The 19,464-nt window shown below is 56.3% G+C and overlaps 6 protein-coding genes across 6 annotated transcripts; 2 read left to right on the top strand and 4 right to left on the bottom strand.

The window, feature by feature from the left end:
• Positions 1-204: 204 nt before the first annotated feature.
• On the bottom strand, positions 205-1,694 carry BDZ83DRAFT_573676 (3-deoxy-7-phosphoheptulonate synthase; the record flags this gene model as incomplete). The annotated part of the gene is made up of 2 exons (XM_060504637.1): positions 205-1,168; positions 1,228-1,694. The coding sequence occupies 2 exons, from the start codon at positions 1,692-1,694 to the stop codon at positions 205-207; spliced, it is 1,431 nt and encodes a 476-aa protein (XP_060366910.1).
• Positions 1,695-2,592: 898 nt separating this feature from the next.
• On the top strand, positions 2,593-3,084 carry BDZ83DRAFT_718238 (uncharacterized protein; the record flags this gene model as incomplete). The annotated part of the gene is made up of 2 exons (XM_060512046.1): positions 2,593-2,853; positions 2,986-3,084. 2 exons carry the CDS (start codon positions 2,593-2,595, stop codon positions 3,082-3,084), a joined length of 360 nt encoding a protein of 119 aa, XP_060366909.1.
• A 405-nt stretch (positions 3,085-3,489) lies between these two features.
• BDZ83DRAFT_542457 (uncharacterized protein) lies at positions 3,490-5,652 on the bottom strand (the record flags this gene model as incomplete). The annotated part of the gene is made up of 2 exons (XM_060503410.1): positions 3,490-5,272; positions 5,444-5,652. Coding segments are annotated over 2 exons (1,992 nt in total), but the record flags the coding sequence as incomplete, so codon positions are not given.
• A 767-nt stretch (positions 5,653-6,419) lies between these two features.
• On the bottom strand, positions 6,420-9,951 carry BDZ83DRAFT_573820 (uncharacterized protein; the record flags this gene model as incomplete). The annotated part of the gene is made up of 2 exons (XM_060504653.1): positions 6,420-6,957; positions 7,010-9,951. The coding sequence occupies 2 exons, from the start codon at positions 9,949-9,951 to the stop codon at positions 6,420-6,422; spliced, it is 3,480 nt and encodes a 1,159-aa protein (XP_060366907.1).
• Positions 9,952-13,424: 3,473 nt separating this feature from the next.
• Positions 13,425-15,299, top strand: BDZ83DRAFT_573748 (lysophospholipase; the record flags this gene model as incomplete). The annotated part of the gene is made up of 1 exon (XM_060504648.1): positions 13,425-15,299. The coding sequence occupies one exon, from the start codon at positions 13,425-13,427 to the stop codon at positions 15,297-15,299; it is 1,875 nt and encodes a 624-aa protein (XP_060366906.1).
• Positions 15,300-16,362: 1,063 nt separating this feature from the next.
• BDZ83DRAFT_573731 (uncharacterized protein) lies at positions 16,363-18,246 on the bottom strand (the record flags this gene model as incomplete). Its single annotated transcript, XM_060504646.1, has 3 exons — positions 16,363-16,957; positions 17,013-17,653; positions 17,731-18,246. 3 exons carry the CDS (start codon positions 18,244-18,246, stop codon positions 16,363-16,365), a joined length of 1,752 nt encoding a protein of 583 aa, XP_060366905.1.
• Positions 18,247-19,464: the final 1,218 nt, after the last annotated feature.

Here is a 19,464-nt window from a genome sequence, read left to right as displayed (position 1 = left end):
GATGCTTGTGGCGTACCCCAGGTTGACGCCATGACTGTCATGTCACTTAGGCACGCGTGCCTGACATTCGTGGCATGGGCTAGGTTGAGTGTAAGATGAATTCATCTCAGGTACGAAAGAAGAACTTTTCATGATCAATTTTGTTCCCGAATGCCCAAATGCCGCTGCTAAATGTGTACTTCTGCTAACCCCAAGACCGCCGCTTTACAAAACCGGTCTTCTCTCGTTCCTGTAGTGATCCGCAATCAAAAACGCCAACTCGAGCGCCTGCTTCTCATTGAGTCTCGGGTCGCAGAAACTCGTGTAGTTGGTCGACAAATCATCCTCGTCCAACCCCTCGCTACCACCCAGACACTCCGTCACAGCATCGCCAGTGAGCTCGAGGTGGACGCCGCCCAGGTAACTCTTCTGCTCCTTGTGGATGCGCAGCGTCTCCTGCAGCTCCTCAAAGATGTCGCGGAAGCGCCGCGTCTTGATGCCGCCGCCCGTCGAAACCGTGTTGCCGTGCATCGGGTCGCACTGCCAGACCACGCAGCGGTGGTACTCGCTGTCCTCGACGGCGCGGATGTGCGCCGGCAGCAGCGAGCGCACCTTGGAGGCGCCGTACCGCGTGATGAGGGTGATCTTGCCGGGCTCCTTATCCGGGTTGAGGGCGCGCAGCAGGGCGAGGAGGTCGTCCACGGGCGTGGTGGGTCCGACTTTGATGCCGATGGGGTTGGCGATGCCGCGGAAGAACTCCACGTGGGCGCCATCGATCTGCCGGGTGCGGTCGCCGATCCAGAGGAAATGGGCCGAGGTGTCGTAGTACTCCTTCTTGGTCTCGATGGGGCCGCTGCCGCTGTCGTTCCGGGGGGCGTTGCCGTTTGCTGTGGGACGCGGGACGGGCGTCTCCAGAAGGCGGGTCAGCGGCTGCTCGTACTCGAGGAGGAGGCCCTCGTGGCTGGTGAAGAGGTCGACCGTGTCCAGCTTATCGCTTCGGTCGGCGCCGATGGTGTGGAGGAAGCGGAGCATGTCTGTGAGGGATAGGACGGCCTCGGAGTATTTCCTTTTGAGCTCCGGGTCCCGGACGTGGCCCAGGCCCCAGTCCAGCGGCTTATGGAGATCGGCGATGCCTGATGAGAGGCATGCTCTGATGTAGTTAAGGGTTGCCGAAGAATACTGGTAAGCCCTTTGGTGCTGGTTAGCTCTTGTGGTAACACATGGCTTTGTCTTCATTGCATGACTCACTTTACGAGCCTCTGCGGGTCAATTTCACGCTCATCAACGTGGAAGCCGTTGAGAATGTCTCCCCGGAATGAAGGCATCTCCACACCGTCAACCATTTCTATAGGGCTCGATCTGGGCTTGGCATACTGGCCAGCCATACGGCCAATGCGCACCACGCGCTTGTCGGCACCCCAGACGAGAACCAGACTCATCTGCAGCAGCAGCTTAATCTTTGACTCGATTGCATTGGGCTCGCAGTAGTCGAACAGCTCGGCGCAGTCACCACCCTGGAGCAGGAAAGCCTCGCCGAGTGCTACATCACGCAGGTGCTGCTTGAGTGCGACAATCTCCTTTGGGTGGACAATTGGAGGTAGCCGTCCCAATTCTTTGACGGACTTTTTCAAGCCGGCTTCGTCTGGATAGGCGGGAGCTTGCTTGATGGGTTTTGAGCGCCAGGAGTCGGGCGACCATTCTGCGGAGGAAGACATGGTGTGATGTGTTGTGTTGGTGACTGTGTTGGTGACTCAGGATGGAGCTGTGGACAGTCGAGTGGTGCCGGGCTGGTTTGTCGCCAGAACTGACGTAGAGGGAAGCTGGAGAAATAGTAGGTAGGTCAACTTGAAGCAGAATCAGCAACGGCTTTCAAAATGATTCAACTTAAAAGTCATGACAAGAGGGTAAGAGACCTGGTATATGTACCTTGGTGAGTCAACAGCAGACTGGATGACTGGTTCAAAGGCGCATGGAACAGTAAGTGATCGAATCTGGATACTCCGCTGTACCTACCTTACTAGGAAGTGAATTGGACCGGTGAGTGGGATGAATGTGAGCAGAAAAACCCTTAATAACGGGCAAGGGCCTGTTCACCTGCAACGGTGTGCTTGCTTTGCTCGAAATTGACCAATGGAAACGACAGTGACGGAACCGAAGAGAGCAAAGCAAATTCAGGAACCAGACCATCCGTCAAACCCTGCGTGTTTGTGTGTCGAGTTTGTGGTGTGCGTCGCCGTCTGGTGCTAAACCTGAGAAATAAAGTTGTACATTGTCCTCCTCCAGGGCAACGCTATGCCGAGGCGTACCGACCTACCTCGAACGCTCACCATCGGTGTAAGCGGCACGCCGCACACCTCCCCTCACCTGCGGAAAGGGCAGGTAAGGTAAGGTACGTACCGCAAAGAAGCTCCCCCTCCCCGCCCCCACCTAAACCTGCCCCACCACAAATTCGATTCCAATGGGAAAGAGCTGTCTCTGCGCCGCCGCGTGGTGCCCGACTGTCCACACAACATCACAGCTCTTCAACCACACGAACATAGTTCCGCCTCTCGAACCCTGACCAAAAGACCCCCGAACCGACCGACCTGCGATTGCCGATTCCTTTCGTACGCAATGTCTGAGAAGCAGCCCCCCACCGTCGTCGAGGGCGCCACCGCCGGTGATGTCGAGGAGGAGGTCCAGCCCGCAAAGTCAGCCGAGGACCGCAAGGCGGCGTCCGCCCTCGCCAGTCTCGATGCCGGCGGCGACGATTCGGGAAGCGGCCAGGTTGATGTCGACGCTGCGCAGAAGGCGATTAAGGGTCTCGGTGGCGCCACCGCCGCCAAGAAGGAGGTGAAGAACGTTAAGGTCGATGCCGCCGATGTTGCCCTGCTGGTTAGTCAACCTACCCACCTGATACGCACGAAGGAAGACGGTCAAGAGATGGGAACTCGGATGAGGAGAAGAGATTGAGACGCGAAGAAAGCTGAGAATCAGATAAAGGAACACAAGCTGACAAGGACACAGGTTGACGAATTGGAGCTCACCAAGCCCAAGGCGACGGAGCTGCTCAAGGCCAACGACGGAGACGCGGTCAAGGCGATGAAGGCGTACCTACGCTCATGAACGGGTCGGTATGATCGACGGCTGGCATGGTTATAGACTTCGGAGTAAAAGTTTTAGGTTATGTTTGTTGAGGCCCAGGATTACACATGTTATTCAATGGTTCGTCTCTCTGTCCGCTTTTCGGCACAGTTCCTTACCACGGCAAGGCTAACTTTTATGGCCTTCAGATCAGATGACCAAAGTCTCGAGCTTCAAATAGAATCGGACGCCCTTCTTCCCAAGTGGACTGCAGTGGGCGTCACTCGTTTCTACCAAGACCGCGTGCTCAGCGTGATTCGACTTGAACCAAACTCCGCCCTTGACAGCTTTAACACTTCAACGAACGCCGACTTCTTACTGTCACTGACATTGACACAAAGCTGATCTATGAACACCATTCACATTGACTCACTGATGACGCAAAATCTAGTCTCCCCTCGTCCTGGGCATGATATCCTCCATCTTGACGCACTTCGGCTCCCACAAATCCGTCTCATCGCCCATCCATATCGGACTCCGCCCCGGCATCCCACGCCCAGGCGGCCCAGTATGGTTCCCACCATACCCAGGTCCCCGACCCCGATACGGCGGCGGCGGCCGACCATACCCAGGCTCCGTCCCGTTCCCCGGTCCACCCTCCGGCGGCGGCCTCGGTCTCCTACCACCCCACATGGACCTCAACAACGGCCACATGGGGATATAGCACCGCTCATCCCACCCGCACACCTCCCGACATCGGATGAACTCACCTTCCCAACCGACCCACGCCCGGAGTCGCCTCACCCCATCTGCCCACCTCTCGCTAGCAGCCTTCAGCTCCGACGTCTCCCCTCGCTCGAGATCATACCACGCCCTCTCGACACCGAACCCGACCTCGAGCAAGACGCCGCAGATCCCGCCCATGACTTCCTCCACCGCGTCCCTCAGATCCTGCTCCCTCACGCTTAGCGGCAGATCAACCATCAACCTCGTATATCGATACCGACACCGCGAATACGTCTCCGCAAACAGCGCGCCGCGGACATCCCACGCCTGCCTCTTCATCTCGCGCGGATATTCCAGAAACGAGACGAGGAACATGTGGCTCTGCCCGCGCAACTTGTATAACCACTCCCTCACAGCCGTCACATTCCTCCAGTCGTCGCCATCGCCGCCGAACCTTGCACCCTCCTCCATGATTATCAAATGCCCAGCCGTCCGCTGCACAATCTCCCCCATGGCACCCACCCACTCCATCCCACTACAACCCCCCTCGCCCACAAGCGCATCCCGCAACATCACCTCCGTCTCCCACCTCATCCCCGCCGCCGCCTCCGCCGTCACATTCCCCAAGTGATGCATCCTCCTCCGTCTCCCAAGCTTCGTCAACGCCTCACTCCGATTACCAACACCCTCCACATCACTCCAATACCCTTCCGCAGTAAGATTCAACCGCGCCCGCTCCTCCTCCGTAACGGACCCCCAGAACCGGTCCGCGTACCAGCTCGTGATCCCGCACCCCAGCACCCGCGCCCGCGTCTCCCCTTTACCCTGCCCGAGCCCGTTGGACCCGTAATGCCACGTCGCGGAGGCGAACCATCCCCACCCCTGCGTCTGCAGGAACGGCTCCCGCTCGGAGGGACCCATGATATCGCGCCAGTTGGGCGGCATCGGCGGGCGGGAAGGGCTCACGGGGCGATCTGTCAGTGTAGGCTGCGGCGGGAGGGGGTACACCGACGTCGGAACCCCTTCTCCGCCATGCATCCTCCCACCAGCCTTCTTCATATCTCCCTTAACCTCATCCCTCTCCTCTCTCTTCTCCCCATCTTCGTCTTCCCCCCTCAACTGCGGCGCAGTAACATTCCCCCTCCCAACCAACCTCAAACTCCCACCGCCCCCAAAATCACACCAAATCATCTCAAACCCGGTATTCATCCTCACAACCCCCTCAAACCCCCAACCCGGTCCACGTAGTCCCTTCTCCAGCAACCAGTCGCAGAGCCCCATGGCCCTCTCGTACTCGGGCTCCAACCCGTGCCATGGACTTCCCCCGTTACCCCCCGGGCCGGAGACGTTGCCATATAAATGCAGCATCTGGGTGTCAAGCTGCCCGAACCCCATCAGCGCCGCGGACTCGCCGTCAAAGTAGAGCGCTTTCACGGGCCGCGTGGTTTGGTAGGTAAGCATGAAGCTCTGGCGCGTGCTGCCCATGATGCCGTAGGCCATTTCTCTGTCGTTGTCTCCGTGTCAGCCCACCAAGCTACCTATGTTACCTGTTTTCCACGAGACTCAAGTCACAATTACAAAGGCACACACCACGCATCACTGCCCAAAAACACGTAGCAATCATACAGCACCAGAATGTAGGAAACGCAGGAAGAAGTGCCGCAAAAAGACTCACATATCAAAAGCGAGCCACTCCGGACTCGGCACATCCTCCTCATCCATCCTCCCGTGATAAAACAGCGTAAACGCGGGAACCTCCACCGCCGCCATCGTGTGACCGTTGGGGAACACGGTATTGCTCCACTGCTGGAGGAGACCGTACGCCGAAGCAAACAGGTGCGGCGCCGGCGATGAGTAGTTCAGCCGAGCGTACCATGATGATGGGCCACCATCATCGCTGCCCTTGGGCGATGAAGAGCCGGGTCCGTCTTGCGACGTTGGGTATGATGATGATGATACACCCACGGGTTTCTGTACCGCGTTCGCGGCGGCAGCGGCGGCGTATTGGACAGCCAGCAGCGACGCCGTCAAGGCTCGCAGTGAGCGCATCTTTTTTCTTGGTACAATTCTATGAGCAATCACCAAAAAAGGAAAAAAAGAGAGAGAGAGAGCAAAAAAGTCTAGATTATCATCTTCGCCACAATCCAAATGGGTATCAAAGCTCAGAGTCTCATGTGTGTCGGATGGATCTTCCCTTATCAATCAATGCCTCTCTCCCCCGGGACACCGAGTCAAGTCAAGCGGCTCTCTGGGGACTTCGGGACTTTGGTTGGTCCAATCAAAAGAACGCGCGGCCAACATGCGTCACCTTGCCAGATACGGACAAGGGTCAGGGGAATTTGCATAGGTAGAATGCACAATTGCAACGGAGTATCAAACTTGACAACGGGATGGGGACTTTGTTATCTGAAAGACAAACGATCAAAAGAGTCCTTTCAAATTGTGTTCCAAAGACAATCGACGCTGCCCTCGCAGCGCAGCGTATGTTCTGATGTACAACCAATCTAATAACCTAAACACCTTATCCCAGTCCCTTGGGAATCCGTATCCCATATCCGTGTTCAACGCCGTCTAAAGCCAATCCCGTCGCATCTCGGCCGAGGCCTGAGATGACAAAAAAACCACAAACTAATCGCAAAAATAATCAACATCTAGCGCCAGGCCTTGGCCAAGGGGCTTCCAATCTTGGGCGCAAACTGCAAGCTCTTTCTGCGAGCCGCCATCAGGCGTTGCATGACGCTCTCGTCCTTATCTCTGTTGAGAATGCCTTCGCCCATCTGGACAAAGGTGTTCTGCTTGGGAGGGCAGGTCTGCATGTGCAGAGTCTTGGTGGGAGAAGAGTCATACTCAGTCATCCCAGAAGGCGTCTCTGCAGCATAACGAGCAAGAGCCTCAGGCGCAGGCGTGACAGGAACCGGAGAGATCAGGCCCTGCCAGTCATCGTCGTCGTCCTCGGCCTCGTCTGAAGGAGTGTGCATCCACACCGTGCTGTCACGTCGGTTCATCGGCGTGTTGGGCGCGGTCTTGGCATCGCGGCCAGCCTTGACGGGTGTGGGAACAAGCATGCCGTTCTGGTTAGCAAGCGCTGTGGGCTCCATGCTCTTGCGGCGGCGCGCACCTCCGCGGGGAACCATGGAGGTATCGATGTAGTAGGGCGCCTCCTCGAGCCACTCGTTCTCACGTTCACAGCTAAGTTGGTTGGTCAGCCAGATATCATTCAAAAGGACTGGAGGACACTTACTCGAGAACCCAGCTCACACCGACACACTGCACAACACCGTTTGACTCTCTGACCTTCTCCATCGTGCGCTTGCCACCATCCTTGTAGACGACATGAGTGATGCCAATCTTTGAGGCATCCGAGTTGCCAGTGGCACTTGGGTTCCAGTTCCAGGTCTTGACGCATCGGGCTCCCATCTGACCAAGAAGCTCGACAAAGATACCACTGGCGTCCGCACCCTCGGTGGTGTGCACATCCACAAAAACGACGGCGCCGCGAAGAAGACCCGGGTTGAGGTCCCGGCGAGGAGTGCGCGCTGGTGTTCCCAGACTCGACCAGACATCAGACTTGGCCGGAGTGACGGGGGCAGAGTCGAGCTCGTTGTCGTTCTGTTCATCCTCATCCTTGTGGGTCTTGCCAGGCGAGTAGGAAATGACGGTAGCACTCCTATTCAGGCTTGGACGGCTGACTGGGAGTCGGGAGATGCTGGCAGCACGCTTCTTCTTGGGGCGAGGGGTCGACTCGTCAGCAGGCTTCAGAGGAACCTTGGAGACGGTGGAGAACTCGCGCGCCAGAACACGGTTAGGAGTCACTGGCGGGACATACGCATCGCCGCCGAACATGGCGGGGTCAACAGGCATGTCGTTCTCGTCGCCGTACTCTTGGCTTGCCTCAGAGAGAGTGTCATCGAAGCTGTTGGACGTGTTGACAATCTCATCAATCTCCTCAGGCTCCATCAGAGACATCTCATTGGCCTCGGCCGCAAGGGCCATGTCTTCCTCAGTGACCATGAGGTCGTCGAACTCGGGATCTTCGGCTTCAGCGGAGGCGGAAATCTCAGCCTCAATAACAGCCTCAATTTCATTCTGGGCGTCCATATCGGCACGGACGGTCATTTCATCCTCAAAGTAAGTGCTTCGGAGGGGAGAATCCTCGGCGCGAGGAGTGGCCGCAGCCGAGCGTCCAGGAGTGACGGGACGTCTGGGTGTCTTGGAAGGGCTAGCAGCAGACCAAGCGTTGAGTTGGTCCGCCAAGGGAGTGAAGCCAACACTGGAAACCCGGGACTTGGCAATGCTTCGTCGAGAGTTCGCGGGGGTGGCCAGAACCAAGTTGTGAGCTGAAGATACTCTTGGGCTGTTGGCGAGCTCATCATCAGAGTCAGACTCTATGTTGCCGTACGGGTCCATATCCTTCTGGCGGAGGCCGAAAATGCCGCTGGGGGCATGAAGGGTGAGCTGAGGTGCAGTCGCGGCTTGAGGCTGGAAGTAAGGCTCGTCGTCGACCATCATAGGCTCTCCGTCCGAAGCCGAACCCTCCTCAGTAGCCTCGTCAACAAAGACATCATCCTCTGCAGGCCTCTCAGACTGTTGAATATGGTCAACCTCTTGAGCCAGCTTCGGCTCCTCAGTGGGAGCCTCGAGAACAGGCATGTTCTTCTTGAGAACAGGGTCTGCGTGCCTTGGCAAGACAGCTGAAAGGCGACCAGGGAATTGCATCGGCTCCTCCAAATGAATGGACTCGTTGAGCATGGCCTCGGCGACTTCATCGAGCTCCTCATCATCCTCAGCATCCGCATGCGACTCTTCGGCCATGAGCTTCTCGGAAGATCGCTTGACGGGGCGCAGGGCAGTGGGGGTGGACAGCAACAGAGGCTTTGTGGCGGGAGATTGCATTTCCTCCAATCGCTCCATGGGCTTTGCGGCCATACCCTTGATAGGGGACAAAGGTCGCTTGGCCGGTGACTGAAGCAGAGAGGCCTTGAAGTTGGAAATCTTCTTCTCGCCTTCATTGGTTGAGGGCAGAGCGAAGGGCTTGATGGCGGACTGCGGACGCTTAGCGGGCGACTGGAGCAGAGACGACTTGAATGAGGATGCAGCACCATTCTCGCCGCTCGTCTGCAGGGGTGCTGCGGACTTCAGAGAAACTCCCTCAGCGCGCTTGGCTGGGGACTTCATCGAGTCCCGGTAGGGCGAGTTGGGCAGTCTCTTGGCGGGAGAAGCAAGAGCATTTGTAACTTCGTCCTCTTGGTCGGTGGGCTTGGTGCAGTTTTCGTCATCATGGGTCTGCTCTGAGTCGGAAGTCTTATCGATGGGCAGCAGGTTGAGCTTCTTGGAGGATCCGAGGGCACCAGTAGGCGGCTTTGTCGGGCTCTTCATCATTGGCCGCGGGGGCGTGTCCGGGCCGGCCAACTCGTCATCGGAGAAGTCGCGAGGCATGGGGACCTGAGTAACCTTCTTAGGGCTCAAAGGAGTCTTGTCCGTCTTCGTAGCGGTGGAGGCGGCGGCGGCGGCGGACTTGGTAGATCGAGGTGCCTTGGGAACGGGGGGCTTTCGTACTGGTTTACCCCTGAGGCCAGTGGTAGCTGCGGGCTTCTCGGTCGTCTTCTTGCTTGCGTCAGGAGCGATGTTTTCCTTTTCGGGTTCTTGGAATGTTACCGTCTTCTTGACGGCGGGCTTTGCTGCTGTGACTGGTGCTGCGCGAGTACGCGTCGTCGTCTTCTTCACCGGCTCCGCTTCCTTGGGGGCAGATTCTTCAGCTGCCACCTTTCTGGGCCGGCCACGGGTGGGCTTTACTGGCTCATCTTTGGGAGCTGAGGGCAGTGTGCCGGAAACCTGACGCGCAGCAGCTCGTGCACGAGTTGCTCGGCCAGGAACACCAATTGATGTAGAGGGTGCTGTTGCCGGCGCAGCGGGCTCTTCTGTCTTCTTGGGACGGCCTCTGGTAGCTCTTGTGGCACGAGGTGCGGCCTCGGATTGCTGTGCTTCTTCGGTGTGCTCTCCCTCCTCAGCATCATCGGCTCGTGTCTTTCTCTTCGCTGAGGTCGATCGCGTCGGGGCAGAAACGCTGGCTTTTGCCTTGGCCGCAGCAGTCACAATCTTGGTAGCTCTAGTGTTGGTCGTGGTATCGGCAGTCTTTGCAGCTCTGGAGCGCGTGATACGCTTAGGGGGTGATTGGGGCTCCATCTTGTGTGTGCGTGGGGTTTGAGGGCGGGTGCAAAAAAACAAAGATGAGATAGAAAGGGTGTTGGTTGTGTTTGCTGGATGGATTAGTACAATGTGGTTGTCGAGAGTATGTTGTCGTTTATTTACATGATGCTGTGATGGTTGAACTGGAAGCTCAAAGGCAGGGAAGAGCGGGCGGAGGGTTTTGTTGATATGGAGCTTCGCGTAATTGCCGTTGCCATGTCAACGTACAAAGGGGTCCACTTTCGGAACGCTGCAGCCCTTTCCCGGAAGAAATCCACAAAATGTCAGGTGCTCGACCCTGGAAACCCTTGACACCTGGCAGCCAGACAATCCGCCAGCCGTCCACCACTTTTCTTCTGATCGCTCGTCAAAACAACGTCGCTAACAACGAGAACACGCCCGATCCTGGTCCACACCGCGTCATCGAATAAGCTGTTGGGCCTCCCATCACGCCGGTGTCACCTCTAGCAAGCAGTGAATCAACAATTGATTGTGTTGTTGATCAACAACGATACAATTCATGCGTTTACCAACGGCATCTCCCAAGCGACCTGTATCACTTCCATCAAAAACGATGTACTTCTGCTACACCAAACAGCCAAGCCTAGACTGCCGAAAGAGCGCTCGCCGTAGCATCCACAAGAAATGACATACTTTACGAGTGACGATTACTTCAGGTCGCTTACCTCTTTGATAGGGCCCTAACGAATGCAATTTGGCTAGTCGCGACGTTAGGACCAGCATCGCTTTGTTACCTACACCTATCCGACGCTCACCATGCTTGCTCTTGGTTCAAGCAAACGGCGTATCGACCGCCTGACGTATAGGTGGCTCAAAGAGGATCTTGTTGTGGACTCTTCTAGGCCTCGGTGAAACATCTCACCTCGCGCAGAATCATCAATCGCGCCTGGCCAAAGTACAGCGTACTTATCCTCGTCTCGTTTTGACGTATCCAAGAGATCTCAGGCAATAGAGAGCATCTCTCTCCCCGCACTCAATCTGCAACCTACTCTATTCCGGCCTGTCCCTCCTGACAAGGCACACCCTAGACACAGGCTTGTCTGCCCGCACCAGCACTCGCTAATGCGGTGCGGCGGCACCTTCTAACGCCATGGGGCCCTTAAGCAAAACTCCGGTAGTGGCTGGCTCGGGATCGACCCTTCAATGGACCCTCGGGAGGCTCATGCAGGCCATAGGGCAACCCGAGGCTCAAGGAACATCGCAAACTCAAGCACAGTTGCATTCTTGGGGCTGTACGAAGCAGGTTGTTTCCTTACAAACTCCGTACATAGTACGCGCTCCACCTGGAAAGGGCTCGGACAGACTCAGAGGTCCGCATGCGTAGGATATCGTTCCATACTTCCCGACAGACTTCCATCGGGGTTACGTTGCCGTGTGTTCTCAGGGCTGGGCAGCGACCTCGGCAAGCAGCAGCAAAGACAGCCGCAGCAGAGAATGGGAGTCAGCAATGGGATGGCGCAGGCACACACACAGCAGGCCAACACATCGCACCAACACCAACCATGTTAGCCTCCGCCTCTTCCGTTGCCGCCGATCGATTCCAGGCACCGTTCTTGGCCCTGCTGTGTCGACGCATGCCTCGTCTCACCCACACAAATCTGTCGCTGCCATTCGCCCACCACTCGGTGGCGGGGGCTTTGAAAGGAGGCAGGAGGCAGAGTGCCGTATTGTATACGATGGCATGCCGAGGAATTGCGGTCAGCACGGATGGGAAAAATCCTACATGTTGTCCGGATTAGGGAAGACGATGGTAGGGGAACAAGCATCAAACGCCTCAGGAGGCTTGCGACTGATGGCTAACCACCTCAAGGAAGGGCTCAAGTCTGACAGTTCGGGTACGAGCACAACACTTGCACGAGCACACAACAGCAAGGCGACGTATTCGTACTTTCCCCTCTGCGGATGCACATGATTTGTATGAAGAGAGGATGCGGCATGCGACATGCCACACCGAGTGACCAGGTTCCATCTCATAAAACGCCGCACCCGAGACCGTGGAACCCGCCGCTTCAGCATTGCGGCGCTTGACCTCATCGCGCCCTGGGCTACCGTGCTCTCTCGCCCTTCTCTCTCGTTTTGTACTAATCTCTCACAGGGTTTGTTGTCTCCTTGCATCATCCGGACCCGGGCGCTCACTGTCTTCTCATCTCCCCGTCGGCATCTTGGACCGAGTTCTGCCCTATCGTACTCTTTTACGGATCTTCTTTCGTCTTCGGCACCCGCGTATCCCTACGACTCCACGTTGTTTCCAATGAGCTTCTGATCGCCCCAGAAAAAGAGGCCGCCTTTTTCCCTTTCACAAATTCCCTCTTTGGGCACCAGACCACTACTCTGTACGGAGTACCAAGACTCCTTTGGATCCTGACCTCACATCATCACTAGCCAAGCCGAGTGATCCGGATCTTCCCATTCGCTCCATAGCCACAATTTCCGCGTACTCATCTCATCCCGCCTCAGCTGCGCAGCACGCCCAGCTTATTAGGCTCTGCGGGTTACACAGTACTCATCTCCCTCTTATTCGTCAGTCCACACATGAAACTTTACGGATACCGCACACAGGGTCAGATCAAAGATCACCTCAATCAAAGACCTTGTTCAGGTTCTCGGACAGACTCAGACTCCACTGTCGTATCGTGGAATACTCCGCCGTTGGCAATCCCTTTTTAATAGCCGCTGGATCACGCTCTCTTTTTGCTTGAGTACCCTGAGATTGAACATCTGCCAATCTCCCGAACCTTAAGTCCTCTTCGTCCTCGCAGAACGTCGTCACGTCTGGGAACGGTCACTGGGAGCTCAGCTACTAATCCTAGCTCTCACCATTGACAACTCATCCCAACACCCACTCTGGACAACGCAGGAACTGATCCTCCCGTCAAATCGCATCGCTTCTCCATCAGCAACCAAGCATTGGCCAACAAGGGGCTCTCTTGTAGCAAAAAGAAGACCACGGCATCCCAACGTCTCAGTCCGAATAAAAAGAAGGACCGCGCTCACACTCAAAAAAAACTCTCCAATTCGACGTCATACCGGCCGACACCAGGCGAAAACCTTCTTTAGCTCGACGGGTCCGTGAAAAAGGCCGAAGCCTCCTCATCCCCGTCAAAGTCGCCGCACCGCACAGCCGCTGGGCCATGCCCACAAGGTCGACAATCGCTGGATCCTATTACTACTAGTGTCCATCCGTCGCCCATCTCTACCGTCCCTTCCGATCCTTCCTTTTTAAATTTTGGAGTCTGGTTTATCCGTATATCTTTGACAACCCCATCCTCTTTTTGATACCCCCTTTCAAGCTTCCCTTCTGTTCGCCCACTTACAAAACCAACGCCTCTGGTTCAACTGTTCCAATAGGCCTAGGACCAAAGGAGAATTTACACACAATGATGCTTTCATCCCTATTGGCAGTGGCAGCTGCCGTTGCCCCGGTGTGGGCGGTTGATCCTGTGAAGCCAATGGCGGCCGGGCTCATCATGGAGGCCCTGGACCCCCGCGCCCTCCCCAACTCGCCTTCGGGAGGCTACGCACCCGCGATCGTCAACTGCCCGTCCGCCCGTCCCACAATCCGGTCCGCATCGGCCCTGTCGCCGAATGAGACAGCATGGCTCCCCCTTCGCCGTAACGCCACAGTCGAACCCATGCGCGAGTTCCTAACTCGCGTCAGCATTCCCAACTTTGATGCCGGCGCCTATATTGACCGTGTAAGGTCATCGTCATCGCAACTGCCCAATATCGCCCTTGCCGTGTCAGGTGGTGGGTACCGGGCCCTCATGAACGGCGCCGGCTTCCTTGCTGCCGCAGACAGCCGGACCCCCAATTCGACATCAGCTGGCCAGATCGGTGGTCTCCTCCAGTCCGCCACTTACGTTGCCGGTCTTTCTGGTGGTGGATGGCTCGTCGGATCCATCTTCACGAACAACTTCTCCTCCGTGGTCGACCTGCAGCGTGGCTCAAAGGGATCCGCCGTCTGGAAATTCGACCGGTCCATCTTCTCGGGCCCCAAAGAATCCGGCCTCTCCATCCTCAACACAGCCGAGTACTGGAGAGATGTCGCTAAGCAAGTCGACACCAAGGACCAAGGCTTTGAGGTTTCCATCACGGACTACTGGGGCCGCGCTCTCTCCTACCAGCTCATCAACGCAACCGACGGCGGGCCGGCCTATACCTTCTCTTCCATCGCCGACGAGCCCGATTTCCAGTCCGGCCAGCAGCCCTTCCCCATCCTCGTCGCTGATGGCCGCGCTCCCAACGAGCGCATCATCTCCCTCAACGCCACCGTCTACGAGTTCAACCCTTTTGAGCTCGGCACCTGGGACAACACGGCCTACGGCTTCGCTCCCCTCCGCTACCTCGCCTCTAACTTCTCCGCCGGCCGCGTCCCGGACAACGGCTCCTGCGTCCGCGGTTTCGACCAGGCCGGCTTCGTCATGGGCACCTCCTCCTCCCTCTTCAACCAGTTCATGCTCCAGAACCTCTCCTCCGCCGGCCTGCCCGACTTCATCCAGTCAGCCCTGACCACCATCCTCAATGTCCTGGACCAGGACAACAATGACATCGCCCAATACGTGCCCAACCCCTTTTACGGCTACAACCCGCGCACAAACGTAAACGCGAACCAGACCCAGCTCTCCCTCGTCGACGGCGGCGAAGACCTCCAAAACATCCCACTCCACCCCCTGATCCAACCCAACCGCGCCGTCGACGTAATCTTCGCCGTCGACTCCTCCGCCGACACAAACTACAACTGGCCCAACGGCACAGCCCTCCGCGCAACCTACGACCGCGTCGCCCAGCCCATCGCAAACGGCACCCTCTTCCCCCCCGTCCCGGACGCAAACACATTCATCAACCTAGGCCTCAACCAGCGCCCGACCTTCTTCGGCTGCAACGCTTCAAACTTCACCCTCTCGGGCAACCAGCGCGTGCCCCCCTTGGTCGTCTACCTCCCCAACGCTCCCTACGTCGCCCACTCCAACGTCTCAACCTTTGACCCCAGCTACGAGCTCGACCAGCGCGACGCAATCATCCAAAACGGCTACGACTCAGCCACCCAGGGCAACGCGACCCTCGACGCCCAGTGGCCCGTCTGCGTCGCCTGCGCCGTGCTCTCCCGCAGCATGACACGAACCCGCGAGACCGTGCCCGACGCCTGCGCGCAGTGCTTCTCGCGGTACTGCTGGAACGGCACGCTCGATACCCGGGAGGTGGACTATAACCCCACCTTTGCGATTGGCAACATCGAGGCCAACAGTCCCGCCGCGAGGACGGGGGTTAGTTTTGCAGCTGGAGTCGTGAGTGCGGCGGCGGCGGCGCTGGTGCTGGTCATCTAGAGATGTTTTGGTTCATGAGATTTTTATTTTGCGCATTAACGGCCTTTCTTTCGATACAATATTACGGGATATCACGGCTGGCATTGGGTTCATGTTCGAAAACCACATTGTTCCCCCCTGATGAGAAGGGGGACTCTCTCTTCTGGGCTCTGCTTCGCCATCTTCGCTCCCTCGCGAGCTGGAAAGTGGGAAATTGGGCTCTTCTTCACCATCGTCGCTCCCTTGAGAGCAGGAAAACAGACTACTGCTCTGGGATTGGTCAGCATTAGGATCATGGACAAATTCATCACACGGGAGATTAAAAACCAGAGAGGTTGGGCAAGAAGCAAGACTTCTTTTTGCAAGGCTCTCGCTAGAGAAATATGAGAATGAGAGTGAGAGAGAAGAGAGATGCATAGTCTTTAAAAAGGCGAATTTGGGGATATTCACTAATGCAAACGTTCTTCCATGTAAATCATGACTGCGTCAAAAAGCTGCATGTCATGCCACTTGAAGAACCACGGCTCCTTTGCTCCTCCCCTCCCGTTTCCCAGTGAAGATTTTCCACGCCGAGCAGACCACACACTCTACTCCTCGCTCGGCCGTGTCAAATCTCTCGCCCACAATACCGGACCTCCTCCCATATCCTATGTAGAATGACCAGGACGCCCAGTGGTTTGCTGTGGAAAAATAATATGTATGACTCTCCCGACTCCGACCGTTCGCCTCCCAGACCTAACGAGGAGGTATGAATGATGCAATGTCGTGAAAATCAGTCATTAACGCGTAAAAGCAGGCCCGACGAAGGGCTCTGAGAGAAACAGGGGTTTCGGCGAAAACGGGTCGGTTTGGTGGCGCGTTCAGTACCTCGAACTGTGGCGTCGGATAGTGAAGTTTTGGCATGCGCAGCGTCCGGCCTGTCTCGTAGCCGCATCGATCTCCCCTGGTGAGGTCCATTGTCGAAGTAGGACTAAGCGAATTGATAAAACGTATAATACGGCGGCAGAGCACCGCCGGGTTGTTTTGACGCCCGTCTTGAGTGACCCAGCTTCCTATCTCTTGGCTATCTTAGGCCACCAGAAGCCTATCTTGAAGGTCGAAAAGGGCCGTCAACCCTCACGTCCTTGACACCTTCGGGCATCATTCTCAGCCACTCCGTCCAGTTGTCAATGTCGATCGGTTCGTCTCCGATCCGGAATGACAGTACTAGTTGTTGACCTTCTGTACCGAACGGAAGGCTCGTCCTCAAGGGACCAATATTGAGAGGTGCGAGAAGAATCGAGGGAAGTCGAGCATTTCCAGACATTTGCATGTGGAGCGGAGAAGGAAAGCTCGTAATCGTTTCCTTTTCAGGGTTCCTATCCTGAACGAGAGAAGGGTAATTGGACAGCAGTTTCGAGTGAAGCTCTGCTGCGGAGAAAGGGCTTGTGAATCGTTGGGAAGCGCGTGTCTTCAGGTGCTCGGTAAGAACTTTAGTAAACGTGCATCGATCTAGGGCATCGAAGTGCTCCTCGGATACAGCAGCAGCCACCAATTCCAAGACACCTTGTTGGCGGTGCATTTTGGAAGATGGAAAGAATGCGGCGTCCATCACAATCAGGGTATCTGAACAAGCCTCCTCGAGCACTTGCTGAATACCACTCCACCGAATAGTCTCGGCTTTGTCCTTGTCTTTTGAGCTGGCAAAAAGTCAGATTCCGGGCCTCCAGGGAAGACTGCTTGAGAAGTACTCACCTAGCGAGCACCATCTCCCGGTTGCCGTCTAAGTAAGAATGACCATTGTAGTAGACAATCTTTAGGACGTCCCGTTGATCACGATCCTCCACAAAGTCGGTAATTTTGCGCGAGAGCCATCTCCACGGGCTTTTGCAGGCCTCTGAAGCAGACGGAATAGTCGTGATTGAAAACGTATACCGGTAATACTGGTCGAAAACTTCTCCCAGTTCTTTGACGGAGCTTCCAACACTGAAATCAGGGTCGTCCTGCCAGTACAAAAGCAAGGCCTGTGCACTTGAGTAGCGGCTCCGACTGGGGGTGGACAGAATTCTCGAAACGTTGGTCTGTAAGTCAGATTTGAGACTATCAATACCAGGCAAAACCGGGGGCTTGTCGAGCCTTGGGCCGGTCGGTAGTGGCGTGCGAATGCGGGACTCGCTGAGTCGATGACCGCCAGGAGGCGTCGGGGAGTCTATCTCCATCTCTTCGGGGTCCTGTGTGAACATTGACTTCACATTGTTGTTATTCAGGGCCGGCGCTGGGCTGAGAGGCCGCTGGCCAGCCATAGACGGGGCGATATCCTGGATGCTGGGACTGTGAGACCTATGATATTTCCTGACGGCATCCTCCCAGGTCATGTTGTGATGGCTAGGATGGCACTTGGCAAGGGCAGGATTGTCAGCAGGGGTGAGCACTTTTTGACAATAAAGACTTGAAGGGGCCACGGGTGGCTTACTGCAACTCTTCTTCTGCGACAGTCATTACAGGCGCCCAGCTTTCTGATGAGTGCGGCTTTCTCTCTCTGTTGCTGGGACAAAGGACCGGTTCGCCTCCTGCTCGCGCGGACCCGGTTAGAGACGTCGGAGCCATCCTTTACATGGAATATGGATGTTAAGTTAGGAGAGGTGTCGGCACTGTACGATGTGTTGCTTGTGTCCACGGACATATTGGTGGCAGCGGATGCCGCCGTGGCCTGAGTTGATATGGACGAGTTGGTGTCCTTCCTCAGCGGAGGAGAAGCCGACTGACCGGGGGTGGGGGGAGGTTGCTGTGACTGGTGCTGAGGAGTCGTTTGCTGCTGCTGCTGCGGCTGATGCTGCGCTGGCAATGACTGCTGTTGTTGGAGCGGAGACTGTTGCGATTGAGGCAGCTCATGATGAGACATTGAAGGTGAGCCAGTTTGGGGTCTGTTTCCAGACTCCTCGCTGCCATTCTTCGGAGGCGCCTCTAACAGACTCGGCGCCGGATGCATGCTTGCAAGTTGTGTTGTCTTATTCCCTTTGTCACAGCAGCAACTACCCTTGACCCATCCTCGGTGTGCGTTGGTGTAATTGTATGTGGCGGAAAAGATGAGAGAGAAGAGAGAAGGGTGGAAAAAAAGAGGTTCAATAAGAAAGCGTGGCTAGTGAAATTCCCGCGCCCCTTCTCTTCTCCTACACACACACACTTGGCTCTGTCTGGCTGTCGCGCCTTTTCTTTGAAGTTGGGCAGATTGTGTGGTGGTGCCCCACCGAGATTCACCGACGCGAAAGAGCGACCAGAGAAAAGTGAGGGGTAAAAGAAACGGGTCCTCGGAGGCGGGGAGCAGCCAAACAGAGAATGCGCCGAGGGCAAATGATGCCAATTGAGACCCGGAATCGGGAAGAAACCACCGCAGGGTCGGTAAGGAATAAAAGAAGGACAATCAGACTTGGTTTCGGTGGACGACCGTCTCAATTCGAGGTGTGTGAAGGTGGGAGGATGAGGGCCGAGGCCAAGGTGCACGAATAAAAATAAGGTCGGTCGGTCAGGATTTAAGGGTACGTGCACCGAGCACCGGAGAGGGAAAGAGCGAAGAAAGCACGGGCCAGTAACCCCGGTAAGGTACGGCGCTGGGAATTGAGATCGGGAGGTGAGGTGGTACTGGACCTCTGGTAGTGCCCGCGGCCGAGTGTGGTTGTGGTGGAGGTGGTAGTGGACTATGGTATGGTTTGGTCGCCGATGGTACCTCTGGTGCAAAACCCTCTCCAAGGTGTCGTTTGCGTGGATTTGGATGTTGTTGTGGCGGGAGAAAAAGTGACGAGGTTTGGATACTTCTGGCAAGGTACCGATCAGTCCAGGCCGGGATGGGGACGGGAACGGGTGAAGGGGACGGGGAAAGTTGGGCGTAGGTAGAAAGAGAGACATACATACTTACAGTCTGGATGGTTGGATGGATGGATGGATGGAAATCTGTTGACCGGGCCGGTACAACTAAACCTCTATCCGATTTTCTTGCAGCCAGAGATACACGGAAAACAGATACGGCGGTTGAAAAGCCCTTATTGGTAGGTACCGAGTATCGTCGACTGAGGTGAACCGAGTGACTTGCAGAGGTGTAGCACAAGGCAAGGTAGGAGGGAGAGGGACGAGACTGGGAAACGAGACAACCCTGCGACAGGGATCGTGGATGTTGTGGATTTTGGGTTCAGAGAGTTCGATGCTTGGGCTT

This window comes from Colletotrichum acutatum (assembly GCF_030867785.1).
Source record: "Colletotrichum acutatum strain CBS 112980 chromosome Unknown BDZ83scaffold_29, whole genome shotgun sequence".
Lineage (NCBI taxonomy): Eukaryota > Fungi > Ascomycota > Sordariomycetes > Glomerellales > Glomerellaceae > Colletotrichum > Colletotrichum acutatum.
This window is presented reverse-complemented; position numbering and strand designations above follow the sequence as displayed.